The sequence below is a fragment of the Cygnus atratus genome, chromosome 26, assembly GCF_013377495.2.
Source record: "Cygnus atratus isolate AKBS03 ecotype Queensland, Australia chromosome 26, CAtr_DNAZoo_HiC_assembly, whole genome shotgun sequence".
Lineage (NCBI taxonomy): Eukaryota > Metazoa > Chordata > Aves > Anseriformes > Anatidae > Cygnus > Cygnus atratus.
Window position 1 is genome coordinate 1,915,525 of NC_066387.1, and position 24,958 is coordinate 1,940,482.

At 62.2% G+C, this 24,958-nt stretch overlaps 1 protein-coding gene across 1 annotated transcript; it reads right to left on the minus strand.

Moving 5' to 3' along the window:
- Positions 1-944: 944 nt before the first annotated feature.
- Positions 945-19,504, minus strand: MAST3 (microtubule associated serine/threonine kinase 3). The gene is made up of 27 exons (XM_035567756.2): positions 19,390-19,504; positions 14,112-14,200; positions 13,876-13,948; positions 13,711-13,731; positions 12,632-12,710; positions 11,954-12,111; positions 10,291-10,366; positions 9,747-9,956; positions 9,565-9,666; positions 8,868-9,000; positions 8,309-8,376; positions 8,056-8,141; positions 7,583-7,791; positions 7,113-7,251; positions 6,873-7,005; positions 6,611-6,776; positions 6,386-6,487; positions 6,098-6,220; positions 5,720-5,829; positions 5,448-5,602; positions 5,064-5,296; positions 4,731-4,931; positions 4,428-4,654; positions 4,212-4,334; positions 3,713-3,849; positions 3,297-3,478; positions 945-3,190 (listed from the first exon to the last, which is right to left on the minus strand). The coding sequence occupies exons 1-27, from the start codon at positions 19,473-19,475 to the stop codon at positions 2,289-2,291; spliced, it is 4,323 nt and encodes a 1,440-aa protein (XP_035423649.1). The 5' UTR covers positions 19,476-19,504; the 3' UTR covers positions 945-2,288.
- Between the last annotated feature and the right edge of the window lie 5,454 nt (positions 19,505-24,958).

The following is a 24,958-nucleotide window of genomic DNA, read 5'->3' on the forward strand; positions in this document are numbered from 1 at the left end:
GCGCGGCGCGGGGCTGCACCGGGGCTGCACCGGGCATGGAGCAGTGCACCGGGCATTGCACCGGGCATTGCACGGGGACTGCAACGGGCATTGAGCATTGCACCAGGCATTGCACCGGGCATTGCACGGGGACTGCACCGGGCATTGAGCATTGCACCGGGCATTGCACCGGGCATTGAGCATTGCACCGGGCATTGCACCGGGCATTGCACGGGGACTGTAACGGGCATTGAGCATTGCACCAGGCACTGCTCGGGGACTGCAATGGGCCCTGCAATGGGGACTGCAATGGGGACTGCACAGGCACCGCACTAGGCATTGAGCATTGCACCAGGCACTGCTCGGGGACTGCAATGGGCCCTGCACTGGGCACTGAGCATTGCAATTGCACCAGGCACTGCACCAGATACTGCATGGGCACTGCAGTGGGCATCGCACCACGCACTGCAAAAGGAACTGCAAGGGGCACTGCACAGGCACTGAGCTTTGCACCAGGCGCTGCAATGGGAACTGCACAGGCACTGCAATGGGCATTGAGCATTGCACCAGGCACTGCACAGGGTCTGCATGGGGACTGTAATGGGCACTGCACAGGCACTGCACAGGCACTGCGCATTGCACCAGGCACTGCACAGGGTCTGCACCAGGCACTGCAATGGGGACTGCACAGGCACTGCAATAGGCATTGAGCACTGTACCAGGCACTGCAATGGGCACGGGGCATTGCAAAGCGAACTGCACTGGGAACTGGGCATTGCACTGGGCGCTGAATGGACACTGCAATGGGTACCGGGCACTGCACCGGCACTGCACTGAGCACTGCATCAGGCACTCAGCATTGCACCAGGCACCACACAAGGAGCCCATCCAGAACCCACCCCCTGCCCTCATCCAGCCTCTTCCAGCCCCAGCCGCTCCGTTTCAGAAGACCCCACGCCGCAGCACATCCCAAGGAACAATTTTAATACAACATAAAACTTCCCGAAGGTAACAACAAGACCGGTGCTCGGCACAGCCCAGGAAGACAAGGTCCCATCCGCTTTCACGACATCTTCCATAAAAAAAAACCCCTTTGCACGCCGCAAAAGATGCGTCGTAAGAAAAAAGGGAGACAGAGGGGAGGAAACGCCGAGCCTTGTCGAAAGAGCCTTGCACGAACCGCACGCACACGAAATAATCCAGTGAAATACGGAGCCAACGCTTCAGGGTGGGAGGTGGCACCGAGGAGCCGGAGCGCGGCAGCGTGGCCCTGTGCATGCAGCAGCAAAGGTTATAGAGCATAGAAAACATTAGAAACAGGCGGGGAAAGCGCTGGGCTGGCCCTTGGTCCGTCGGGAATAGAGCTGCGGGAGAAGAAATTTAGAAATTACAGGTAGAGCAGAGCTCACTTGGGTTGCTGTTTTTTGGGAAGAATTGAAATGCTGTGGGTTTTTTTGGGGGAAAAATGGAAATATTGGCTTTTCATGAAATGCACCAACCATACCCCATGAATGCCCAAAGGTGCATCACGGCAGAATAGGGAAAACTAAAAAAAACACTAAACCTAAAAACCCTGTTATTTGCATCAAATTGCTGAACCCCAAGCAATGGTCGGGCCAGGTTTATCCTCCCCAGCCCCGCTCCTCTCGAGAAAGACGATGGAGCGGGTTGGCAGAGCGGTTTGGGGCTTTCTCGGAAGGAATCATAATAAAAAACTGAAAACCTCTCCATCCGCAACGTGTTTATAAAACGAACCCCGTGGCCCTTGGCACGGCACCCACTCGGGTTTTGGGGGATTTGGGGGATTTTCCTGTGGGAACAGGGGGGCACCAGGGGGGCTCATGGAGATGGAGGCGATCCTGAATGCACGTCTGCAGAGGGGAGCCCTCGGCTTCATTGCTACTTGGAAAACTTGCCTTGTGACTGCATTTTGGGGGCTTTTCCAGCTGAAAGTGAACAAACGGGGAAAAGCTGGTGGTTCTTTTGGTTAGAAAACATCGCGTCATCGGGCCGGGGGCCGGGAAACACACGGAAAAGGCTGGGACAGCTTGGACCCTGCAACGCCTCTGTTTAGCTTATAAAAGTAATAAATTAGTTCCGAGTATTTGCATCGAGTCCTTTCTATTCACAAAGTTTCGGGCCCTGATGGGGAAACGCCACCGCCACGCCGAGAGCCCCCGCGACAGAAATCCGGGCGTCTCTGCAGTTAGTACAAAAGGCAAAGCTCTGGATCGTGACACGGTCTGGCGATAAAAACGTTTTCATCCCATGGCGCAGCGGCACGGGACGTGCCCCAGATTGGGGAGGTTTTAGGGGATGCCCCGTGCCGATAGCCCCGAGGGGGCCCCGTCCCCACAGGTCCGGTGATGCCGGTGGCCGTCCCGCCGCGGCAAGGCGATGCCAGCGGTGCTGTCGGTGCTGAAGAGGCGGAGGGGGTAGGAGGCCTGGCATTCCCAGCCAGCCACCCCCTGCTCCTGCTCGTCGCTCTCAGAGCCCTGCACCGCGATCTGCGGCACCCGGCCGGGTTTGGGCTCGGCGGGCCCCGTGCCTGCGCCCTGCCCGGCGTCGTTCTTGGCCCCGTCCTCGCCTCCCGGCTCGTCGAAGCTCACTTCTTGCACGGCTTCTTGCTTCTTGAAGGAGTCGCGGCGCTCGGAGAGGTTCAGGCGCCTCATCACCACCATCTCCTGCTCCGCCGGCCGTGAAACTGCTCCGTAGCCGTGCTCCCCGGGGTACAGCGGGACGGGCGCTTCGCCCTCCCCAAAAACTTCCCCGGCCCCGTCCCGTAGAGGCATCTCCAGCCCCAGCTTGCGGCTGCCCACGGTCTTCTTCTCGGCCAGGTAGGTTGCCATCTTCTCCGCCGACTGCACGCGCTTGAGCAGGGGGGAGCGGGGGCACTCGGCGCTGCGCGGCCGCGACCCTTGCCGCACGATGGTGGGGGGGGACAGAGTCTTGCCTTGGAAGGGGTGGGAGGGTTTGGGGTGAGCAGGCAGCGGGGACGGGGACCTCTGCGGGGACGTCGGCCGCTGGGCGCAGGCAGGGGTGCAGGCGAGGGGCGAGGGCGGGATGCTGCTGGTGGACTTGCGGCGTCCCACCTTGTAGCGCTGCCCGCTCAGCTTGGGAGCCAGCCCGTGCAGGGTGCTGGGGCGCACGTGGCCGGCGGGTGACGTTGGGGTGCTGGAGGAGGGAGAGGTGCTCTGCGGGGACACAGCATCTGCCGCGGGGAGAGAGGGAGAGAAGTCACCATCCACCAGGGATGCCATCGTCCCCCCCAGGGGAAAAAGAGGATCCCGACCCCATGCGGGCAGCGGCCCCGGTACCTGGGGGCAGGTCCGGAGCAGGGCTGCGGCTGGGCGTCGCGGGACCCGGGGACAGGCTGTGTGTGGGGGACTCCGGGAGGCTCTCGCTGGAGGACAGCGAGTGGTGGAGGCCAGAGGAGAAGCTGCGGCTGGTGTGCAGGACCGTCGACTGCTTGGAGATCTTCTTGAAAAGGCATTTCCTCCTTGGAAGGAAGCGCAAAAGGGAGGTTGGTCACAAATGGTAGGGAGAAGCAGGGACCCTTGGAGACACTGATGCCAGCTCTCTTTAAAGCCAGCAGACCTGAATCTGGTGGGATTGTGCTTCTCCACCTGGACCTCGTGGTACTGGAGAACCAGAGCACCCACGCAGGTGGTGTTCCAGCTCCCGGGACACCCGGGAGGAAGGTGCCATTTTATCCCCCTCTGTTTATTCTCACCTGTCCTGGCTGTCCCTTTTCCTGCTCTTCTTGCTCCTTCGGGCCATCCGCGTCTTGGAGCTGTTTTTCCGGGCAGGGCCAATTTTGATGGAGGTGTTCTCCAGGGCAGTGGTCCGCAGGGCTACTTTATTGCCGCTCTGCGGGTACAAAAGGGGTTGTTGCAGCATGCTGGACCCAAGCACCAGGGTTTAACCCCAAAGAGCTGTCTGCAAGGCAGCCGCGAGCCCCACATCTCACAGACATCACCCCTGATCCCCCCACAAGCTAAACCCCGTGCTCTGCTGCGTTTCACATCCATTTCCTGGGTGGCAGCTCCGTGGCCTTGGCGGCTCCACTGCAGCAGGCAGAGTCAGACCCGCGTCGCCTCCAGCACCGTCAGATTTTGGGATTCCCACGCTCCCGAGGGTCAGGGATAATTTGCTGCTCGGGCCTGATGCGCCGGTTCGGGCAGCCGCACGCAGGTCCCGAGCAAGCCGGGCGAGCAGAGCGAGGCGCCTACCTTCAGCAGCAGCTCCACGACGTCCCGGTGCACCAAGCCCAGCACCGACTCCCCGTTCACGTGCGTGATGAGGTCTCCAGCTCTCAGCCCCGCTTCCTGGGCAGGGCTCCCTTCTTCCACGCTCTGCAACAGAAGAGCCAGGCTTTTGCTCGGACACAACCCACGTCTCCCACCTGTGGTGTCCCAGCGGTGTCACCGGTCCCCGGGGCCACCTACCCAGACCATGTGGTGCACGGCGTAGACGTCGCTGTCCCCCATGTAGACCCGGATGGCTCGCAGCGTGAAGCCGTACTTCTTGCCCGAGCTGTGGATGATGATGGGGGGCCGCAGGCTGGTGATGGCGAGGGAAGAGTCCCGGCTCGGGGACGAGTCGCGGGAAGAGGGGTTGGACGAGAGCGAGTGGGGGGAGATGGGGCTCATGAGGGCACCGCTGCTGAAGTCATCTGCAAGGAGAAGAAGGCGGCTCGTGCCCGGGAAGCCACGCGGTGGCCGCGGCGGCTGCAGAAGCCAACCACGAACCTGACGTGATGATGAGGGACAGGGCCGAGACGGAGGCGGATTTGGGCACTCGGCTGCCGGGAGAAGTTCTTGGTTTCTCCGTCCCGTCCTTCTGGCTGCTCAGCCGGCGGCTGCTGCCCGGCTCCAAGCCCCTGGGAGCTGAATTTTTGGTGCCGGTGCTGTTGCTCCGCAGGCGGATGCGGTTCAGGCTGACGAGATCAGCTGAAAGGGAGGAGGAAAGAGGTGGTGAAATGGCTGAGGATGGGCCCTTTGGACCCTCTACAGGGTTCAGGAGAGTGTGGAGAAGCCACCCAACACCGTTAGAGACCCCGTCTGCCCCCAAAACCCACGCACCAGATAACGCTGAAGTCTTCACTGCCGTGCTGGCCCCAGCGTCGGGGTCTCCCAGCACAAATTTGGGTCGCTCTGGCTTGGCTGGTGCCACGCAAGGGCTTTCATCTTCCGAGGAGAAGGCAAACTTGGGCATGGTGTCCAGGCTGTAGGTGCTGGTCAAGGCGGCGGGGCTGCGGCTGCGCTCGTGCTGGGAGGTGTAGGGCGTGGAGCTGCAGGACGTCCAGGACCGCAGTCTGCAGGGAGGGAGCCAGAGGGCGCAGAGCACCCATAAATGAGCGAGGAAGGGTGGTCCTGGGTCTCTGCAGCACCCCAGGACACGTTCCACTGACACCATCTGACGGGAACAACCCGTGCTCACATCAGAGTCCCCGTCCCGCCACTCACCGGGGCTCTGCGCCCGACAGCCGGCTCCTGTCCTCATCTCCCGAGTGCCGTTCCCAGCGCTCCCCCCTGTCCTCCTTGTCCTCGCTGTGGCTCCGATCAGAGGACGAGAGGCTGAGGTTGGAGTGCGTGGCCAGGTACTCGGAGCTGCTGTACACCTGGGGAACAGGCGAGAGGTCGGAACGGAGTGGTTATGCTGCTGGGGGGCGGTCCTGCTTGTGGGGCAAGCACCCATGCACCACCCCGCTGGGGTTTTAGAGGACGGATTCAAGCACCTTGCTAAAGCGATGGGAGCAGGAGGAGAACTGGCCGATCTCCACAGATGATTCCTCGTCATTGGTTTCTTCATCCTCCGAATCCAAGTGGCGGTACCTCTCGGAGCGAGCTGAAAGCAAGAGCACCAGTGGTGAGGGCTGATGTCCCACCACGAGAGGACAGGAGGCGTTAGGAACCCTGGGAACGTTTTGGGATGAGAAAGCAACGCTTTTGTTAAGGCTGAGCAGTCCGGAAACAGATTTACATCTGTTTTTTGCGACTTAGCTCAGGGTGTAAAATGACAGAGTGCACCCAGGAGATTTTCATCTCCTGCTGCAGCATCCGCCCTGCAGCGGGGACAAAAGATCGTGGGGGCAAGGGGCTGGAGGTGGCCTCACTGTCGAAGTAGCTGGTGTCGTCCTCGGACTCCAGCTGGGGGATGAACTCTGCCTTCTGCCGCAGGAGCCCGTTCCAGTCCAGGTGGAGGAAGAAGGCATGGTGCTTCACCTCGTGCGCACCCCCTGGCAGGCAGAGAAACCCCCGTGAGGGAAGCACACCCTGAAATGCTCCCAGCCCCAACAGCACCATCTCCTCTCCCCCAGGACGGATCTGTGCCTTGCACCATGTCCTTAATACAGCAGGACACGCTTTGGCTTCAATATCACACAAGCAAATGGCACACGTACCGGTGCCCAAGCGCTCGAGCGGGCACTGCCTCAGCAGCCGCATGATCAGGTCCTGAGCATCAGCAGGAAGAGCCTCGTCCCCCTCCGGCCACATGATTTCATCTGCAACAAAAGGGGAGGTGAGCGTGGAGCCCCTCGGGTGCGGGGAGCAGCGGACGGGAGCGAAGGGCTGGGCAGGACGAGCAAAGCGAGCAGCAAAATGTGCCGGCGGCTGCAGGCACTCACCGCTGATCACCTGCCCGAAGAGCTCCTCGGGGGTGTCCCCGAAGAAGGGGACGCAGCCCACCAGGAACTCGTAGAGGATGATGCCCATGGCCCACCAGTCGACGGGCTTCCCGTAGCCCTGGATGAGGATGACTTCTGGCGCGATGTACTCGGGCGTGCCGCACACCTGCGTTCGAACCAGCGGTGCTGCTGACACCTCCACACCAACCTCTGCACCAGGCCCCGAGCCTATTTCGGGTGCCAGTGAGGGCCACCCTCGTACCTGCTTGTCCATGAACTCCCGAGTGTCCTTCTCCATGTGCCCTTCGTAGAGGTTGGTGGTCATGTTCATCAAGCCAATCTTGGACAGGCCGAAGTCCGTCAGCTTGATGTGGCCCATGGAGGTGATGAGCAGGCTGGAAGAGAAGGCACCGCCTCGTTGTCCTCCTCTCCTGGCCTGGAGCAGCCCCTCTCCCTCTCAGCCCAGCCCCTGCCCCCTTGTGGGACCAACCCCCGTCCTCACTTGTCGGGTTTGAGGTCACGGTGCACGATGCCGTAGTTGTGGAGGTACTCCAGCGCGAGGACGGTCTCAGCGAAGTACATCTTCGCCATGTCCACGGGCAGCGGGCCCATGTTCTTCAGCAGCGTGGCACAATCCCCTCCTGCAGGAACAACACGGCTGCTCCTGAGCACTTGGAAAAGACAGGGGGGTCTCCGGGAAGAGTTAGGCAGGCTCCCAGTGAGACCCTCCCGTCCCTCCTCGGAGCTGCAGCTCTGCCCGAGCACAGGGCGGAAATGTTCTCCTAGGTGAGACAGCCACCACCTTCATCAGGGTGGGACTCGGGATGACAGCAGGGCTTCCCTCTGCTCCCCAAAGCAAAGCAAAGCAGGAGACATCAGGATGGCACCCTCAGTGCTCAGACACCTGGCTGGCATCGGGGTCTCTCCACTTGTCCACCCTCCTCGCTGCACCACCCCAAGCCCCCTCCTCACCTTCCACGTACTCCATCACCATGCAGAGGTGTCGCTTCGTCTCGAAGGAGCAGAACATGCTGACCACGAAGGGGTTCTCGGCAAAGGTGAGGATGTCCCTCTCCACAAAGACCTGCTGGATCTGGTTGCGCAGGATGAGGTTCTGCTTGTTGATCTTCTTCAAGGCGAAACGCTGCCGCGTCTCCCTGTGCCTCACCAGGTACACGGCCCTAGGAGAGAGCGAGCAACTGGACCTCAGAACACATTCTCCAACCTCCAGCACCGATCCCACAGCACAGGGGGTTGGACAGGCAGGAGGAGCAGCAGCTATGGTCAGAAACAAGCAAATTCAGTGCACGTGGCCTTGGAGGTGTCTACAGGTGGAAACAAGGGTTAGAAACCAAGAGCACGCTGCCAGGCGGTCTGTTTGCTGCACGGCAGGGAAGGATGCTCCAGGCGTGCCACCAGCGCCTGCCCAGCCCTCCCCAGCTCACCCGTAGGCCCCGTTGCTGATCAGCTTGATGGTCTCAAAGTCACCCTCGCAGGGTTTCCTCCGAGGAGCGGTGACCGAAGGCTGGCTCTGAAAAGAGGCAGAGGGGTTTTAGCGTGCCCACGGGTGCTCTGCGTGCCCCCGTGCTGCTGGCAGGCAGGAACTTGCACGGAGCCATAGCCGCACACAGCTGCAGGGTGGTGCTGGAGGCACCGGGTGGGACACGTGTGGGGACATGCAGGTGGGACCCTGCTCACCTCGCAGGTGTCGTCGTTCTCTGGCGTGATGGTGTTCCCGCTGTCGAAGTGGTCCAGCTGCACCATTTCTGCAGAAGACAGCGACGGTATTCACCTTTTTCATGCTCAATCCCCCTTTACGCCAAAAGAATCCCCTCAGCTATCACCTTCCCTCCAGTCTGAGAGATCCCACGGGGGGTTAGCTACATGCTTTGTTCAAGCTATTGTCTGGAGAAATTCAGGTCAGGGCATTAGGAGGTTAAACCAGAGGTCAAACATTTACATAATTCTCTTTTTCCCATAGTCATTCCCGTGTTCTTCAAGGATTATGGTTCCCCCCCAAAGCCTTGGCTTCCTATGGATTAAATGTTCTTGAGATTAATCTGCTTTGCTGAACATGTTGGGAGCAATAATGAGATGCTGGGCTGGCCTGGAGGCTTGGCCGCCGTCCTGGACCTGCAGCCCAGCCGGCTCCAGCCACCGCCTGCACCTCCCGGTGCTTGTCCGTGCTCGCCACGGCAGCATGGGGAGCAGGAGGGGCTCATGGCCCCCTGCAGACCTCGCCCGAGCTCTTCCTTACCCTCCAGCGGGTCCTTGACGAGCCCCAGCTGGCTGATGATGTACCGGGGAATGTCGGTCTTTATTCCCTGGCCGACTTTGGCGTGTCCCTCTGCGGCTTCCAGGAGGTGATAGAACTCCTCGGGGTCAAACTCCTAGACGGGGAAAAACCCAGTGTGGTCAGGGAGTGAGGCTTTGCCAAGTCCGGCCTTCCCTCTGAGCACCACCATGATTGGGGCACAGGCTCTGGATGTTTGCTGGAGACAGCTAAACGCTCTGCTCCGGGCTCTAGCATCATTCCTCCAAGCATAAAGGGATTTTAAAAACCATGTAGCCTATGACCTGGCTTTGGAGGAGAAACCTTACACAGAGCACACCAGCAGCATGCCTCAGAAAACGCCGGAACCACAGCAGTTATAGAAAGCGAGCATTTCAGAAATTCAGCACGACGTAGCACAACAAAACCCGGGTGAGAAGGCTGGCAAAGAAGTTCCCATCCCCATGCTCCGCTAGGAAAAACCAGCCTCTCCCCTCCACGAAATGGCTCTAACCCTGAGAATGGGCTCAGCTCATCTCAGCAGTCCAGGCTGCTGCGTGTGAGCAGCGATTCCCATGGGGGACCAAGCAGGGTGGAGAGAAGAGGCTCTTCCTAGCGGGACACCTCCTCCGTGGAACTGACCGTGGAAGACAAACACCCACGGGGAGCTGTAGCGTCTTACCAGGCACTCCAGGAGGCGTGCAGGACGGGAGATGATTATCAGCAGCTTCCTCACCAGCTGGTCGATGAACTTCACTTCCTCGCTCTCCGAACGCTCCTGAGCCTGCCGGAAAAGGGGACGGAAGCCAGGAGTCACCGACGGCCTCGGGAGACGGCGCCGGGCAGGGAATTGCCCCCACTCACGTCTCTCAGCATCTTCTCGAGCTTCTCCTGCAGCTCCATGAAGTAGCGGGAGGTGATGAGAGCCCCCTGGGACTTGGCCAGGCAGTCGCGGGCCAGCTCGATGATCTGGTGGTGGATGAAGCCCAGCACCCCGTCCGCCAGCGGCAGGGTGCTGCTTGGAGAGAAGTTCCTGATGGTGTCCTGCAGGCGCTCCTCCATCTGGGCTGTGGCCTGCGAGGCAGAAGGGACGGTGACGCCTGCGAGCACGTGTCCCCGTGCCACCTCCCGGCCTCGTCCTGCCACCTCCCGCAGCTCCAACCTCTGGTCCCACCTGGGACCAGCCTGCAGAAGCCCCACCAGGGTCTCCGGAGACGGCTGCCTGCACGTGTGACGACGCAGAGCCACGTGTCCCTGCCTCCCTGGTTCGTTCCCACGTCTCCAGTGTCCCCCAGCACCCCCCACACCTACTCATGCATTTCATGTTCCAGCACAGTGATTTTTCTGGAGGAGCTGTCAGGATGCTGTGGGGGCACTGATGCCATCGTCCCCCCCAGGCCAGGGTTACCTTGGGGAACCGCTCCTTGTAGACATGGTTCATCATCACCACCTCGTTATCAAACGTTCCACTCGTCCGTCCAGGGCTGTGGGGTGGGAAAGCAGGCTGCGTTACGAGACCGAGTCATTTACAAGTATGCAAATAGCTACTGCCCCCGGAGAGCTGCTGCAATTTGTTCTCTCCTCGTTGTCCCGGGTGTCACAAGCCATTAGATCCCATCCAAGCGGAGCGCTCAGCCTTGGGCCAGGACCTCCAGTACCATCGGGATCGCCCGTGCTGGCTGGGACGTCCCTGGGGCCCCCACCACCGCACACCTACAACCACCATCAGTTCTCCCCTTCCCCAGCTTCAGCATTTCCATCCCGAGCAGGGGGTGCCAGCCCCACGCACGTCCTGGCAGGGCCTGGTCAAGCCCCGGGAGCGCCGACCTCCTGCAGACTCAACTCTCCAAACCCAAGTCACCGGAAAAGCCGCGGGCGTTTTGAAGCCGGGCCACCGGAGCTGCATTAGTCACTTGGCTCCAGCCAGCCAGCTCATCCTCGGCTTCCTCTCGTGCCATCATTCCTGCTGCAGCCCCTGCCGTGATGTCAGTGGCAGAGATGGCAACGACAAAGCTGCTGGAAGGATGCCGAGACTGCAGCTGGGTACCCGCAGCCATCCCGGATCCCACAAATTGTTGCTGCAGTTGCCCTTTTTGCAGTTCACAAGTGACAGCAGAGAAATCCCAACCCATCCCCACCTTCCCCGCAGCAGACACTGGGACCTCCAGGAGAAAGCTTTCTTTTCCCTCACCCAACGTTGCTCCTCGTGCCACCAGCACCAGGGCCGTAATCTCATTATGCAAAGCAAGCGGCAGGAGCAGGCAGCGACTCATTAACCACTGTGTAATAAATGCCATAACGAACCCCCGACTCGCTCACTCAGGAGCTGAGCCCCAGCTCAGCACAGAGCCCCTGCTCATGCTTTGCAGCGCTGATCACAAAACTGGCGTTTCCTCAGCGGAAGGGTCGCCACCTGCCAAACCTGCCAGCTAATTAATCTGGTTTTAATGAAATTGCAGCCGAAAGCAGCAGCGAGTCGCCTTCCCAGCCCTCCGAGCAATTTGCGGAGCCCCGGGAGAGCCGCACCTCTGCCTACGCTCCTGCTTAAGAGCAGGCTGGGGAGGTGCGGACGTGCCTGCGGTGCTCGGCTTTCATTAAAGGAGGCAATGCTTCCAAAGCTGAGCGTGCAAACGGGCCGGTTAATCTCCTAACGGCAGCTCAGGCTGCTGGCCCTGCAGCCGTGACATGTGATAAAGCACCCTCGGAGTAGATGCCACCACTTGGGCTCCTGCTCTGCGGTCCCCAGATCTGCCGAAACCCCGCGGACCATGCGGCAGGAGGCTGTGAAAGGGATATTTTGGAACAAATGCTGCTTTCCCCAACCTCAGCCCAAGTAATCTCATTCTTAAGTGTCCTCTGCCACATCCTGACAGCCAAGGGACTGCTGGAAAGCAGAGCCTAGCTGCAAAAGCACGGAGTTTTACCACTCCTTTGCAAGGGGAAAAAACGTATCAGGGCCAACCCCATGGCTAAGCAGGACCAGGACGTCCCAGGAAGAGCTCAGGAGACGGCAGAAGTGACCAGAACCGGGTCCCTGTGCATTGTCACACCAGCACGGGTGGTTTCTGTACCTCAGGCTCCTGGATCGTGGGCGCAGGCAGGGCGAGTGCCGCCCGTCCTCGTCCGTGACGCTCTCCGTGCTGCGGAAATGCTTGGAAAGGAAATGCAGCTCGTCGGGGGTGGGCTGGTACGGCAGCTGGTGCAGCCGCTCCTGGGAGGACGAGGACGACTGCAAGGAAGGACAGACACGGGCGGTCAGGAGACGGGTCGGTGTCTGGCAAGCAGCAAACCCTCGGGGAAAATGCGCCTCGAGCCTCTTAGTAGACTGGAAACAGTGACGGGCAGCACGCGGCATCGCTCCGCGCGCACCTCCTGCGCTCACTGCGTGCAACACGGGTGGCAGGAGCTGGCCAGGACTTTGTGCACTGCCTGTTCCCACCCCAAAAGCCAGCCTCTGGCTCCGTCCACGGCCTGGTTCCATCCACCTGCGGCATACCCAGCAGCTCCTGCCCTGCCCTTTCTCAGCATGGACAAGACATGCCCCGTGAATGCTCCAACAGGATGCAGTGAAGCTTTAATGTGCAGGAGAAGCTGCTGCCATTTGGGGGGCTCTGCAGCTTTCTTAAAATTAGGAAAACACGACGCAGCTGCAGCAGCATGATGCCACAGGGCTCGGGATTCACCCCACGTGCTCCCCCTAAAACCACTTTGCTTCTTCTCTCCTCCTGCCCCAGGAGAACCAGCCTTACCGAGACGGTGGAGCTGGGGGTGTTGGTCCCATAGCCAGACGAGGGCAGCGAAGCCAGCGACCACCTTCTGCCATCAGCCCTGCAAGAGCAAGCACACGCCTGTCGCATGCTGGAGAAAACACGTGAATGCACGTGCAGAAATAACATCTGAACGATAAGGATGGGAAAGACGACTGCTGTTTGGCTCGGGTGAGAAAGCCCTGAAGCCTCTTGCCAGAACGAGATGAAAACTGGTGAAATAGCAGAGGTTTTGCACAGTTCATGTCCACAGGCTATTCACAACACGATGGGGACACTGCTGGGGTGGGAAACCCAAGGCGATGGCAGCCACAGCCCCGTGACAGCCCTGCCCTGCTCAGCCACACGCTGCACTCGAGCGGCTCCATTTCCAAAGGGGAAAAAATAAAAAGTGAGAATCTGATTTTTAATTGGAGCAAAATCCCAGCTTTTGGGACTTCGTTCTAGGAGAAATCAGGATTCCTAAGGTCCAGTGCAGGGCGCACATGGATAGCAGAGCCTCATTATAAACAGGAAGGCAAACGCTCGCACGTAGGCGAATGTTTCCTCTTGGACACGTTTCCAACGGAGCGGGTCAGGATGAGGCCCTTCACCTCCCGGCGCCGTTTCCCATGCGTGCAGGACAGGGCCATGATGCAGGGGACGAGGACAACGGAGCTGGTGATGCGCTGGCTCTTACGCCACGGGGATGTCCGCAAAGCCCTTTGGCTTTTTGCTCCACTACGAGCGTGAAAACTAAACACAAGCCTCCAGCTTTTTTCCATGTGCCAATCCAGGGGTTAACGTCATCCGTCTGCCCCCGTGCGTGAACTCGAGCACGAGGAACGGAGTGGGACAGAATTTGGGGCTGGGGGACACTGTGATGGGAACGGGGATGTTTCTCTTCCTGCAGCAATCCCTGCAGCCCTTCTGCAGCTGGGGACCTTCCTGCCAGGGGTGCATGGCACGGAGAGAAGGAAGAGGATCCTTTATGAAGAGGATCAGGGACATGCCCAGGTGGAGCAGACGCTCGCACCAACGCAGCTCCCCTCCACAAAGCCCTTCTCCCAGCCAGTACTTGCCTGTCAGTCCGAGGAGCATGGCTGGAGGGTGATGGGAAGCACCGGTCGCAGCAGCAGGGAAAACAAAACCAAAACGAAAATCAGGAGGAATAAAAAATCACTAAGACCAACAGAACAGCCCCAGTTTGTGGGTGGTGGTGATGATTAGGGCGATGCACAGCTCACCTGCGAGCGAAGGGGAAGTTGACGGAGGTGCTGGTGGAGAAGTTGCGCGGGCTGTCCAAGGGGCTGCTCCCAGCTGCAGGGGCAAGGGAGGATTAATCACAGCATTCCCTACGCCATCCCTCTGCTCCCTTCTGGAAAAGCCTCCAAGCACCCAGGCAGTGCCCCCAAGTCCCTCGCTGCCCCCCTGGAATATCAGGGTAATTTGGGGCGATGCCCAGCCTCAGCACTCCCCTTACCCGTCGGCACCGAGAGCGGCGAGAGAGGACGCGAGAGGGTCGGAGAGGGCGTCCCCACCACCAAGCTCTTCCTGTTGCTGCTTCGGCAACTGGAGAAGGAAAAAGGAAAGGGGATTAATTTGGGAAAGCAGAGCACAGGCAGGGCTGGTCGGGCTCAGACACGTGCGGGTCGCTTGCAGGCTGCACCCTGCAGCCCCAGCTCCAGCTCGCCCCGGTGGCAGCGAGGGGACACGGCTGCGGTCACCGCATCGATCACAGATCTCCCGCCCCCGGGAAGATCATGTCCCCGAAGAAATGCTGCTGGAGAAGGGCTGGCGGTGTTAGTTTGGAAGCCAAACCATCTCATCAAGGTCCCACTTCTGGTTTTGGCCTGCCGGGAGGGAAGATGCATGCGGGCTGTTGGGCAAGAATAGAAAAAGGGATCTAAAAGGAGGAAGCGACAGAGATGGCAAGTTGCTTCAGGCCACTGCCAGCCCCGCTGCGCAGCGTGGAAAATGCCCCCAGTTCCTACATCCCTCGCGTCCCCTGTGCCCAGGGGGAGGACAGCCAGTCCCTAAGTCCCCAGCCCCATGGAGAAACCCCGCTGCCTTCACCAGGTCGGCAGCACCCCTGTCCCCTCTGCTCCTCCGGTCGGTGCTGTACGCACAGGGCTCAGCTGTGCTCCTCCAGACCAACTCCAGGAGGAAGCCACGCGTGTGACAGTGCAGGACAGAAAGCAGCACCGTGCACGGGTCCACGCTCACAGCACTATCACCCCACCCTGGTGCTGCATGGGGTCTGCACGCCAGCACCCACAAGGAAACAAGAGAAAGGGCACGTCTGCAAGCACGAGATCTCCGTGCCATCACCGACATTCTCGCCCTCCAAACGCACGAGACTTCAGTGCTCCTTGCAGGAATTTCATTTTTGCTTCCTTCTGCTGCAAGCCACGAGCCCAGGGCTTCTCCTGCAAGCGGGGACCTGCTGCTTTGCTGCCCACCTGCCCACAACGGTGCTGCGGCCCGTAGGCAGCCCACGTGAACCTGCTTGTAAAACACCCCCGGCCCCACTGAAGCTTTCATCCTGCTGGGAGGGAACATCCCCAGAGCAGGGCAGAGACTGAGGGTAGCTCGTGTACGCATGACAAAGACGTGTGGGTTTTGTTAACGCCAGGCCAAGGACGAATCCCCACGAAAATGTCAACGCGCTCGAGAGCCGCGTTCGAACCAAGTAGGTCAGGCTGCGGTTCCTGCAGCCGCGCTTCCTCCGGCTGCACGTGCTGCACGGCGGCGCCGAGCTGCCTTGCCGCGCTGACGCTACCCGTTACGGGCCGTGGTTTAACGGCCAGGCACAGGAGCACAGCCCCGGTACGAAGGGATGCTCCGCGGGTCCCAAAGACACGAGCAGCACAGGCAGCGCGAGGTGGTTCCTAGCAGGGAAGGGCTGATTTAACCCAGCATTTTCACACGTGCTTTTTTTGCCTCTTCCTCTCGAAAAACAGGGGTCCCGTCTCTTTTGCTCGAGGTCCAGCGAGCAGGGAGCACCCCAAAGACCCTCACCTCCTCCTGGCCCCTCCGTTTGCTTTCGCAGCTCACGCCCAGGACCCAGCTCAAGCTGCAGCACCGCCGGCTGCGCGCACCCTCCCCAGCACCCTCCCGGGGCAGCAGCAAACCGCAGCACCCGGCTGCGCCGGCCGGCCGGGCGCACGAGGTGCCACGAGCCAACGTGGTCCGCTGCCAAGCCAACCCCAGCAGACATTTATTAGTCAGAACTACAAGATTTGGTGTCGCTCCGCTGTTTCGCCCTGCCAAGGTGCGGATCTGCTCGTCCTCCTCTTGCAGGAGGGTCCCTGGGGGACGAGGGGCGGCCGCCCCACGCTGGGGACAGCACGGTGCCGTTGCAGGCGGCGCCGCAGCCCCGCACAGGAGGTTTCATGTTGGAAGTGAAAACAAAATCTTCGGCTAAGCAAGTTCCAGTAATCTTGACACAGGCAGAGGCTGCTGTTTCCTGTTTCCGCGCGCTCCACCCTCGCTGCTGCAACCATCTTGCTCCGCTTTAACCCTGCTTTGCCTGATGCATCAGCTACAGCTGCTGCCCGTCCTCCGCAGCACGTAAGCCTCGGGCTACAAAACTGAGCTCCCGAAGGCAGGAGCCGGGGCTGAGGTCCAGCCCGTGCTGCCAGCGGTGCCCCCGGTGCTTAACTGAGCGCTTGGCGCATTTTACCAAAAATGGAGTGGAAAATCGCCGTCAGCACCCCCCAGAGCCGCTCGGACGCGGGGACGCGCTGCCTGCGCACGGCATCTCCGAGGCTGTCACCATCCAGTGCTTTTTTTTTCAAAGGATGCGGGAAGCGTGGGACAGAGGCTGTGACCCCGGAGCCTGGAGCGAAATAACGCGTCAGCCGGCCCCGCGCGTGATGTCCCGGCACTCGGGGTGATGCTAAGCGCTGGGGCCGGAGGCAGAGTTTTAAAATGTCCCGAGCTGGAAGGGGAAATGCTGGCGATGGGCAAGCAACGGGGCCGTGGGCATCCTGCTCCTGTCCTGCGGGATCAAGTGACGTGTTTTGGAGAAAGATCAGAGAGTCGGTGACTAAACCCTTCCAGGGCAGTAGGGCAACGTGTGTCAGATGCCAGCCAGTGCTCGTCACCGCCCGTGGGGTGAACAACAGGACCGAGCTGCCCAGAGGGACCCCGCTGTTAGGGCTAGAAAAGCCAAAACCTGGGTAAATAAATAAATAAAACCTGGGTAAATCCCTGGATTTATCCTGTCCAGCGTTTCTGGCTCCCTACCCCGTGAGCTTCACGCAGGACAAAGCCCCTGCCGGTGGCACGGGCACTCGGTTCCAGTGCAGCACGAGGCAAGGGTCGGACTGATAAGGGCACGGGCGCCGTCTCAAAGTACAAGCCACCGGCTCAGCTCCCAGCTCTGGGATTAAGAACCCTCCCGGCCTTCACGTGGCCGTGGAGAAAAAGTCCTCCGTGTCCCGCCAACAAACACATGGCACTCGTGTGCCTGCCGACACGGGAAGTGCCACGCACCAACGGGCCATGGACTGCAGGGCCTTCTTGCTGGAAAAAATCATTTCCAGTGCGATGATTTTGCTCTTAATGTTGAACCAAGCTGCCGTACCCAAAGTTTCCACGCCAGTGCCCGGCATGATTTCTTCTCCACGACATTTGGGACCTCGAGATGGAGGCTGTGATGCGGGATGCTGTGGACTGGATTGCAATGGCAAAATGCACCACGCTGCCCAGCACAGGCTGTGCACAGCCCTCTAGCACCTTCACAACACCATCAGGCGATCCAGACCTCATGCCTTGCACCGCTGTGCAGAGCCCGTCCCCGTCGGGTGCTTGCGTTATCCCCTCCCCAAGCACCAGGCCTCCTCCCGGGATCGGCACCCCAAATCCTCGCCGGGCATCGTGGCGCAGCGGGCCGGGTCCGTGCTCATTTATTTCTTTGCGCTGAGATAAAAACGACTTAAAGGAATGGCCTCGCAGCCTGGGACAAATCTCTGCAAGACCTCCTGCTCCCTAAGGAAACGGTCCTGCCATGCTGAGACGAGCGCTGGTGTGAGCAGCGACGCGCCGCATCCCCGCAGGAGCCGAGCGGCCCCGCGCCGTGCCGGCCGTTTCAGATCCCTGCCGCAGGAAATTCGGATTCCTCAGACCTTACGGGGCTCTTAACCCCACCGAACAACATCGCGCGTGTCCTACCCGCTGTAAAATAGGCCAGACCCCGTTCTTGCTGCGGATTCTAGGAATGCTGATGAATGAAGAGCAAACCCCGTGCCCTTTGAATCACAATCTCTGGAGGCCGCCGGGATGCTCCCTGCAATTACGCCTCTCCGCGAGGCTCCCCCCCCGGGGAACGTGCTTGGGAAGGATCCACGCGCTGGGACGGCATCCTCACCGCCCCTCGTCCCCGACGGGCCCCGGCCCGTGCACGAGGCAGCTCCCGGCTGCGATTCCCACGCCCGGAGCGACGCAGGCGCCGTCAGCCCCGCGCCGGGCGGCTTCGTTCGCTAAGCAACCGCGGCGCTTTGTTCCATGCCAGTCCTACGAGCACGGCGGGGACCTCTCTCCGCCCCCCCCACCCCCCAACCCCCGGCCCCCGCACCCGATTATCACCGGTTTTATATAAAACTGCGGGGTTCTCGCCTCGTTCAGCCTCGGCACCCCGAATCTGGCATCGGTAGCGGTGATGCCTGGGGGCTCCCCGGCGTCGTGCATCGCGCACAGTGCATGTGCACGTCCCACCGGTGCCCATCTCGGTGGGGGGGTCATTGCCTCCCCCCCGTTGCAGGACCCTAAATGCCGCACCCTCTATGGCACGGGGTTCCCAACCAATGCACCCCCCCCCCCGGTGGAACCCCCCCCAAGACCTTGCACCGCTGGCAGGCACCCCCGCTGTGCAGCTCTCCCAAATAATGCACCCCCAAATTGTGCCCCTAGGGAACACTCCCCCCACACCACGCACCCCCAGGTGCAACCCCTGCTGCAATGCCCCCCAAACCGTGCACCCCAAGATTACACCCCCAGTGCAACCCCCCCCCGAACCACGCACCAATTCACCCCCCAAAAACCATGCACCCCCAATGCAACCCCCCCAAACCACGCACCCCAAGGCACCCTCCAAACAATGCACCCCCAGATTGCACTCACAGAGCACCCCCCCAAACCATGCACCCCCCCAAAACACACACCCCCAGAGCACCCCCCCAAAACCACACACCCCCAAGGCAGCCCCCCCAAAGCATGCACCCCCAGAGCACCCCCGGAAAACCACGCACCCCCAAGGCACCCTCCCAAATCACGCACCCCCAATACTGCCCCCCCAAACCACACATCTCCAATACAGCCCCCTCAAACCATGCACCCCCAAGACAGCCCCCAAACCACACACCCCCAGATTATACCCCCAGAGCCCCCCCAAACCATGCACCCCCAACACAACCCCCCCAAACCACACATCTCCAATACAGCCCCCCTAAAACCACGCACCCCCAAACCCCCTCAAAACCACGCACCCCCATAAGCCCCCCCCCAAACCACGCACCCCCAGACTGCACCCCCAGGCCCCCCCCCAAACCACGCACCCCCAATGCAGATCCCCCAAAACAACGCCCCCCCAGGGCACCCCCCAAACCACACATCCCCAATGTACCCCCCCCAAACCAAACACCCCCCAAACCACGCACCCCCAGAGCCCTCCCCCCCCAAAACCAAGCACCCCCAAACCTACCCCCACCCCCCCAAAAACCACGCACCCCCCCCCCCCCCGGGCGCAGGCCCCGCACCTCTTGGAGCGCTGCAGCAGGGCCCCGGCCGCTCGCTGCCCCCGGTAAGCGGCGGGCGCGGCGCCCCAGCAGCTCGGGTCCGACATCGCGGCCCGGCCGCAGGCACCCGGCGGGGCCGAGCGGGGCCGGGCCCGGCGCCAGCACCGGGGCCGGGCCTGGGCCTCCCGCCGCCGCCTCCCCGCCGCGCCCGGCCCCTCCCGCCCGGCGGCACCGGGGTTGCCATGGAGACGGGCGCCCTCCCCCCCCCCCCCCACCCCCCGCCGCCATTACCGGCACCGAACGGGGGTCGGGGTTGCCGTGGAGACGGGAGGAGCCCCCCCCCCCCCCCGAAATGGGGGGGGATTGGGGTTAACGGGGGAGTGAAGGAGCCCCCCCCCCCCCCCCCCCCCCGCATGGAGACGGGGTGGTGGCACCAAGGGGGGCCTGGGGTGGGCCCCAGGTGGGGCTGCGCCCCAAAATGGGGTCGGGGTCGGTGTAGAGGTGGGGACGCACCCCAAAATGGGGTGGGGGTTACCATAGAGGTGGGGCAGCACCCTAAAATGGGGTTGGGGTTACTACAGAGACAGGACATCACCCCAAAATGGGGTCAGGGGTTCCTAGGGAGATGGGGCTACACCCCAAAATGGGATCGGGGTTAGTGTAGAGGTGGGGCTGCACCCCAAAATGGGGTCGTGGGTTACTAGGGAGGTGGGTCTGTACCCCAAAATGGGGACGGGGTTAGTGTAGAGATGGGGCTACACCCCCAAAGGGGGACAGGGTTACCATGGAAGTGGGGTAGCAGCCTAAAATGGGGTCGGGGTTACCATGGAGGTGGGGCTGCACCCCAAAACAGGGTTGGGGTTACCATGGAGGTGGGGCATCAGCCCCAAATGGGGTCAGGGTTACCATGGAGATGGGGCAGCACCCTAAAATGGGGTCAGGGTTACTATAGAGACAGAGCATCACCCCAAAATGGAGGCTTGGGGTTAGCATTGAAATGGGGCAGCACCCCCAAAATGGGGTCAGGGTTACTAAAGAGACAGAGCATCACCCCAAATGGGGTCAGGGCTACTATGGTGATGGGGCATCACCCCAAATGGGGTCAGGGTTATTATAGAGACAGGGCATCACCCGAAATGGGGTCAGGGCTACTATGGTGATGGGGCATCACCCCAAATGGGGTCAGGGTTACCATGGAGATGAGACATCACCCCCAAATGGGGTCAGGGTTACTATAGAGACAGGACATCACCCCAAATGGGGTCAGGGTTACCACGGCAATGCAACCACCGCTGCTCATGCACAAACCACCCCAAAGCCGGTGCTGGAGGCCCCAAAACCTGCCCACAGCTCCCCAACACGGGCATCCCTTGGGGGTCCCCTTAGTGCCTCCCCCTGTGCTGGGCGCTTCGCCCCATGGGGCCGTGAGGCCAGGGGGTTCCCATATGGCATCCCCCCCCCCCCCAAACTCCCTCCCACCCTGAGCTGGGGACACCCCACGCGGAGACCCAGTGACACAAATCCCGGTGCCTGGCCTCGTTTTTTCGGCTCCCTGAGTGGGTCAGGTGCCGGCACGTCGCGAGTGCAAACCCCACACGGGACAGCATCACCAAACCGGGCTGAAAGTCCCCCAAATCCCCATCCTGATAGGGCCGGGATGCCACCAGAGGGATGTCCTTGTCCCCAGACTGTCCCCCACTGCCCGCATCCCAAAAGCGCAGCCTGGCCCCAGCACCCACCCTCCCCGTGGCCTCCGCTCTCGCACCCCAGCCCTGTACATCCCCGAAACCCCGAGCATCCCACAAGGAGGTGACGTGAGCAGAAAAGAGGGCACCGGAGGTTACCCACATGGGAGGAAGGCACCGTCCCCACTGCCAGCCAGGCCATCCTGCTGGTCCCATTTTGACACCTCAAAAAACGAGGATGCTCGGGGACCGAGCTGAAGCCACCATGATGGTGTTCCCATGGGGGGGGGGTCCCCAAAATGGACTGAGGATGCTCAGAGGCCAACCTGAAGCCGCCTCAATGGTGGTCCCAAGGGGGGGGTCCCCCAAATGGACCGGGGATGCTCAGAGGCTGAGCTGAAGCCACCACGATGGCGTTCCCATGGGGAACTTGGAAATTTGGGGTACCATGGGGTACCCCAAAACGGAGCCATCCATAACAGACACCAGGTCACTTTTGGGGGTGACAGACCCCCATCCCTCCTCCTTTCTGCCCACCCCAGGATGTCCCTGGTGGGGGGGAACCCACTTCGCTGCTCCGTCCCCTTTCCCTGCTGGGTCCCTCCTGGCACATGGCAGGGGTTTGGGTTTTGGGGTCCTTACCTCCAGGGGTGCAGGGTTAGTAACGGGCTGCAGGGGCTGCAGGGGCTGCAGGGGCTCAGCAGCGTCGGGCTCTGGCTGCTCGGGGACAGGCTGCAAGGCAAGGGCGTGAACGGGACCCGGTGCCTCGGGGACCCGCGGCACCGCAGCGGCATGGCCCCCCCGGGGGTGACACCGGGAGGGGGAAAGGGGATGGGGACAGGGAGCTGAGGGGTGGGGAACAGGAGAGGGGCACGGCTGCAGGGGGGCAGCAGGGACGTGGGGGGGCCAGGGATGGTTTGGGGGGGGCACAGAGGGGAATGGGGGCTGGGGGGGAGATGGGGTCCTCACTGGGCAGCAAGGATGTGGGGGTGTGGGGATGAAGAGGTGAAGGGATGTGGGGATGGTCGGGATGAAGGGATGCAGGGGTGAGGGGATGCTTGGGATGAGGGGATATTTGGGATGAGGGGATGCTTGGGATGGGATGAGGGGACGGTCAGGATTAGGGGATGATCGGAATGAGGGGATGCTCAGGATCAGGGGATGCAGGGATGTGGGGATGCTTGGGATGCTCAGGATGAGGGGATGCTCGGGATGAAGGGATACTCGGGATGAGGGGGTGCTCAGGATGGGGGGATGTTTGGGATGAGGGGATGCTCGGGATGCTCGGGATGCAGGGATGCTGCCGCCGCTGGCAGCCCAAGCCCGGTACCGGTGCCACCGGCAGCCCCGGCCCCGACTCACTCCAAGGTCAGCGAGGGGATCTTCAGCCGGTCCCGCCGCGACTTCATGCCGCTCCGCACCGCTCCGCTCCGCTCCCGGCGCCGCCGCCGCCGCACCGGCAGCCCCCGCGCTGGGCGGCTCCCGCGGGCGGGCGGCGGCGGCGGCCCCAACGGGGAGCCGGGATCGGCCCGCCGGGCCCGGGCCCGCCCCTGCGGCACGGCTCGGCTCGGCTCGGCACGGGCTGGCTGGCTCGGCTCGGAACGGCACGGCTCGGAACGGCACGGCTCGGAACGGCTCGGTACGGCTCGATACGGCTCGGTACGGCACGGCTCGGCTCGGCTCGGCAGCCCCCCAGCTCCCAGCACACCCGACCCAGCCCGGACCAGTCCAGAGGCTGCTCCGTTCTGGGATGCGCCTGGGCACTGCCAATGCCTGCACGCCGCAGCCCCAGTACGGCCCCAGTACGGCCCCAGTATGGCCCCAGTGCCCTCCCCAACGCACCATTGGCACGGCCCCTGCACGCCCCATAACCCCCAGCAGAGCCAGCACAGCACCAGTACACCCCTGCGTTCCTTCCACGAGACCCCAAAGCACCCTAAAACACCCCAAAACAGCCCCAACAAACCCCAACGCAGCCTCAGCACAGCCTCACAACCACCTCCTGCTGCACACCAGTACACCCCAGTGCACCCCAGTACAGCTCAAAACACCCCAGCACACCCCAACATAGCCCAGCCCACCCCAGTAAGCCCCAGTACACCCTAACACACACATTTTGGGTCCCTGCAGTATTGGGAACACGATGATGCCACCCTGGGTTTGGGCACCCCATGGTGGCATCCAACACCCGTCCCCACCGACCCCTGGGGCCGGTGACGTGTCCCCAAGCCCGTCCCTCCCAGTGACACCCCCGTCCCCTGCCCGGTGGACTTACGCTCTTCCTCGGCGCGGCAGGCTCAGCTCCTTCTGCAATGAGAAAAGCAAAGAGCGGGGTCAGGGTGGCCGCGGGCACCGCGCCGTCACCGCAGGGACCCGGGGGTCAGCGCAGGGGGACAGCTCCTTCCCAAGTCCCCGGGGCTGGTGGCACTGTGGCCAAGCCGGGGCACATGGACATGAGTTCAGCAGAGAGGGAGCAGTGCCAAGCCACCAGGCTGCAGCGTGACCCCAGGGGGTGGCTGTGCCCCGTCCCCATCCCCGTCCCCCGCTCCCCAGGCATGGGGAGCAGCCGGTGTGCTCCCCACGATGTTTATTTTTCCAGCCTCCGGGAATATTTCTCGCACGAGCTGTTTGCCTGTGGCTGGTGCAACGGGGCGAAGGGCAGCGGAGCAGCAGGAGCACTGCCTGCTCTGTCCCCCTGGCACGGCGGGGTCTGTCGGGGACCCGGCACCCCCCACCCTGGCACGGCATGAGTGTGCCGGCACACGTGGCCCTGCACCGGGTGCATGTGCCAGCTAATGCCCACCGCTGGCCTCATCCCGTACCCACCGGCCCCCTGCCCCTAAGCGGCTTAAACACATTCCCACCGTGGCAGCACCCACGGGTGGGGGCTGAGCGCGCGCTGCTGCGGGGGCGAACGGTGTCCCCCACGCACCCGGGGTGCCCGCGCGCCCTTCCCGCTGCCCACGGCCCCCGTGGAAATCCCGGGGCTGGGGCGTGCGGCGCGCGGTGATGCAGCAGCATCGCCCTGGCAACGGGTGATATCATGGCCCCGTGCGCGGGGACGCGGGATTTGGGGCCCACGGGTGCTGGTGGTGAGGGTGGGTGCCCTCCGGGGGGGGGGGGGTGTGGGTGCCTCAGCGCACCCAGCAGCACTGGGTGACCCCAGGGGAAGGGGGTTGCGGGGTCCCCATGTGGAGCAGGAGCCCCCCAGCACCCTGCTGTCCCCCCCACCCAGACCCCCACCTACCCATGCCCATGCTGCCGGCTGAGCAGAAGGGTCACCCTCAGGGTTTATTTGCTCAGACACATGCAGGCAGGACAGCAGGACAACGGACAGACGCTCCCCCAGGCCCCCAAAATTAACCCCCACCCACGGCACAGCCTCCCCACCCCATTTGCAGGTGTGTGGGTGCAGAGCGGTCCCACGGCACCCAGCACCCATCGCTGCCTGAGGCTCTCCAGCCCCGCTGCACCCTGGGGACAGCCAGAGCATCCTACAAAGGCCCCAGGGACCCGTGTGGGGCAGCGCCATGGGGCCAGCACCCACAGGGTGCCCGAAGAACCAAGCCAGCAGGGTGCTGCCCCCATCCGCAGGTCCGGGTGGGGGCCAGGATTAAGCTGCTCCCTGCAGGGACAGCATCAGGGACGGCACCTGGGGGGGGCGGACTTTGCTGCCCAGCACTTTGGGGTGACCCTTCCCACCCCTCCTGCTCTCCCTAGGGACTGCAGGAGCACCCGAGTGCGATGCCTGTGCCGAGAGCCCCGAGCCCCCTGGCCGTGCCGTGGGGCCGCAGCTCCCCTGCACGGTTTTTGCCCGGTGCTGCTGAGCGTGCAGCGGAGCACAGGTGCCCCGGGGAGCTGCCAGCTCGAATGAAGGCAAGCGCCGTGCCATCCTCCAGCCGCCC

What these genes read in the sequence shown, in the direction of transcription:
- MAST3 (XM_035567756.2), bottom strand. Translation starts at nt 19,475, where the DNA reads ATGTCGGACCCGAGCTGCTGGGGCGCCGCGCCCGCCGCTTACCGGGGG. An exon ending in GCCGCTCTCGGTGCCGACGG is followed by an intron (nt 13,949 to 14,111) that starts GTAAGGGGAGTG and finishes TTGCCCCTGCAG; the next exon opens with CTGGGAGCAGCCCCTTGGAC. An exon ending in CTTCGGGCAGGTGATCAGCG is followed by an intron (nt 6,488 to 6,610) that starts GTGAGTGCCTGC and finishes CTTTTGTTGCAG; the next exon opens with ATGAAATCATGTGGCCGGAG.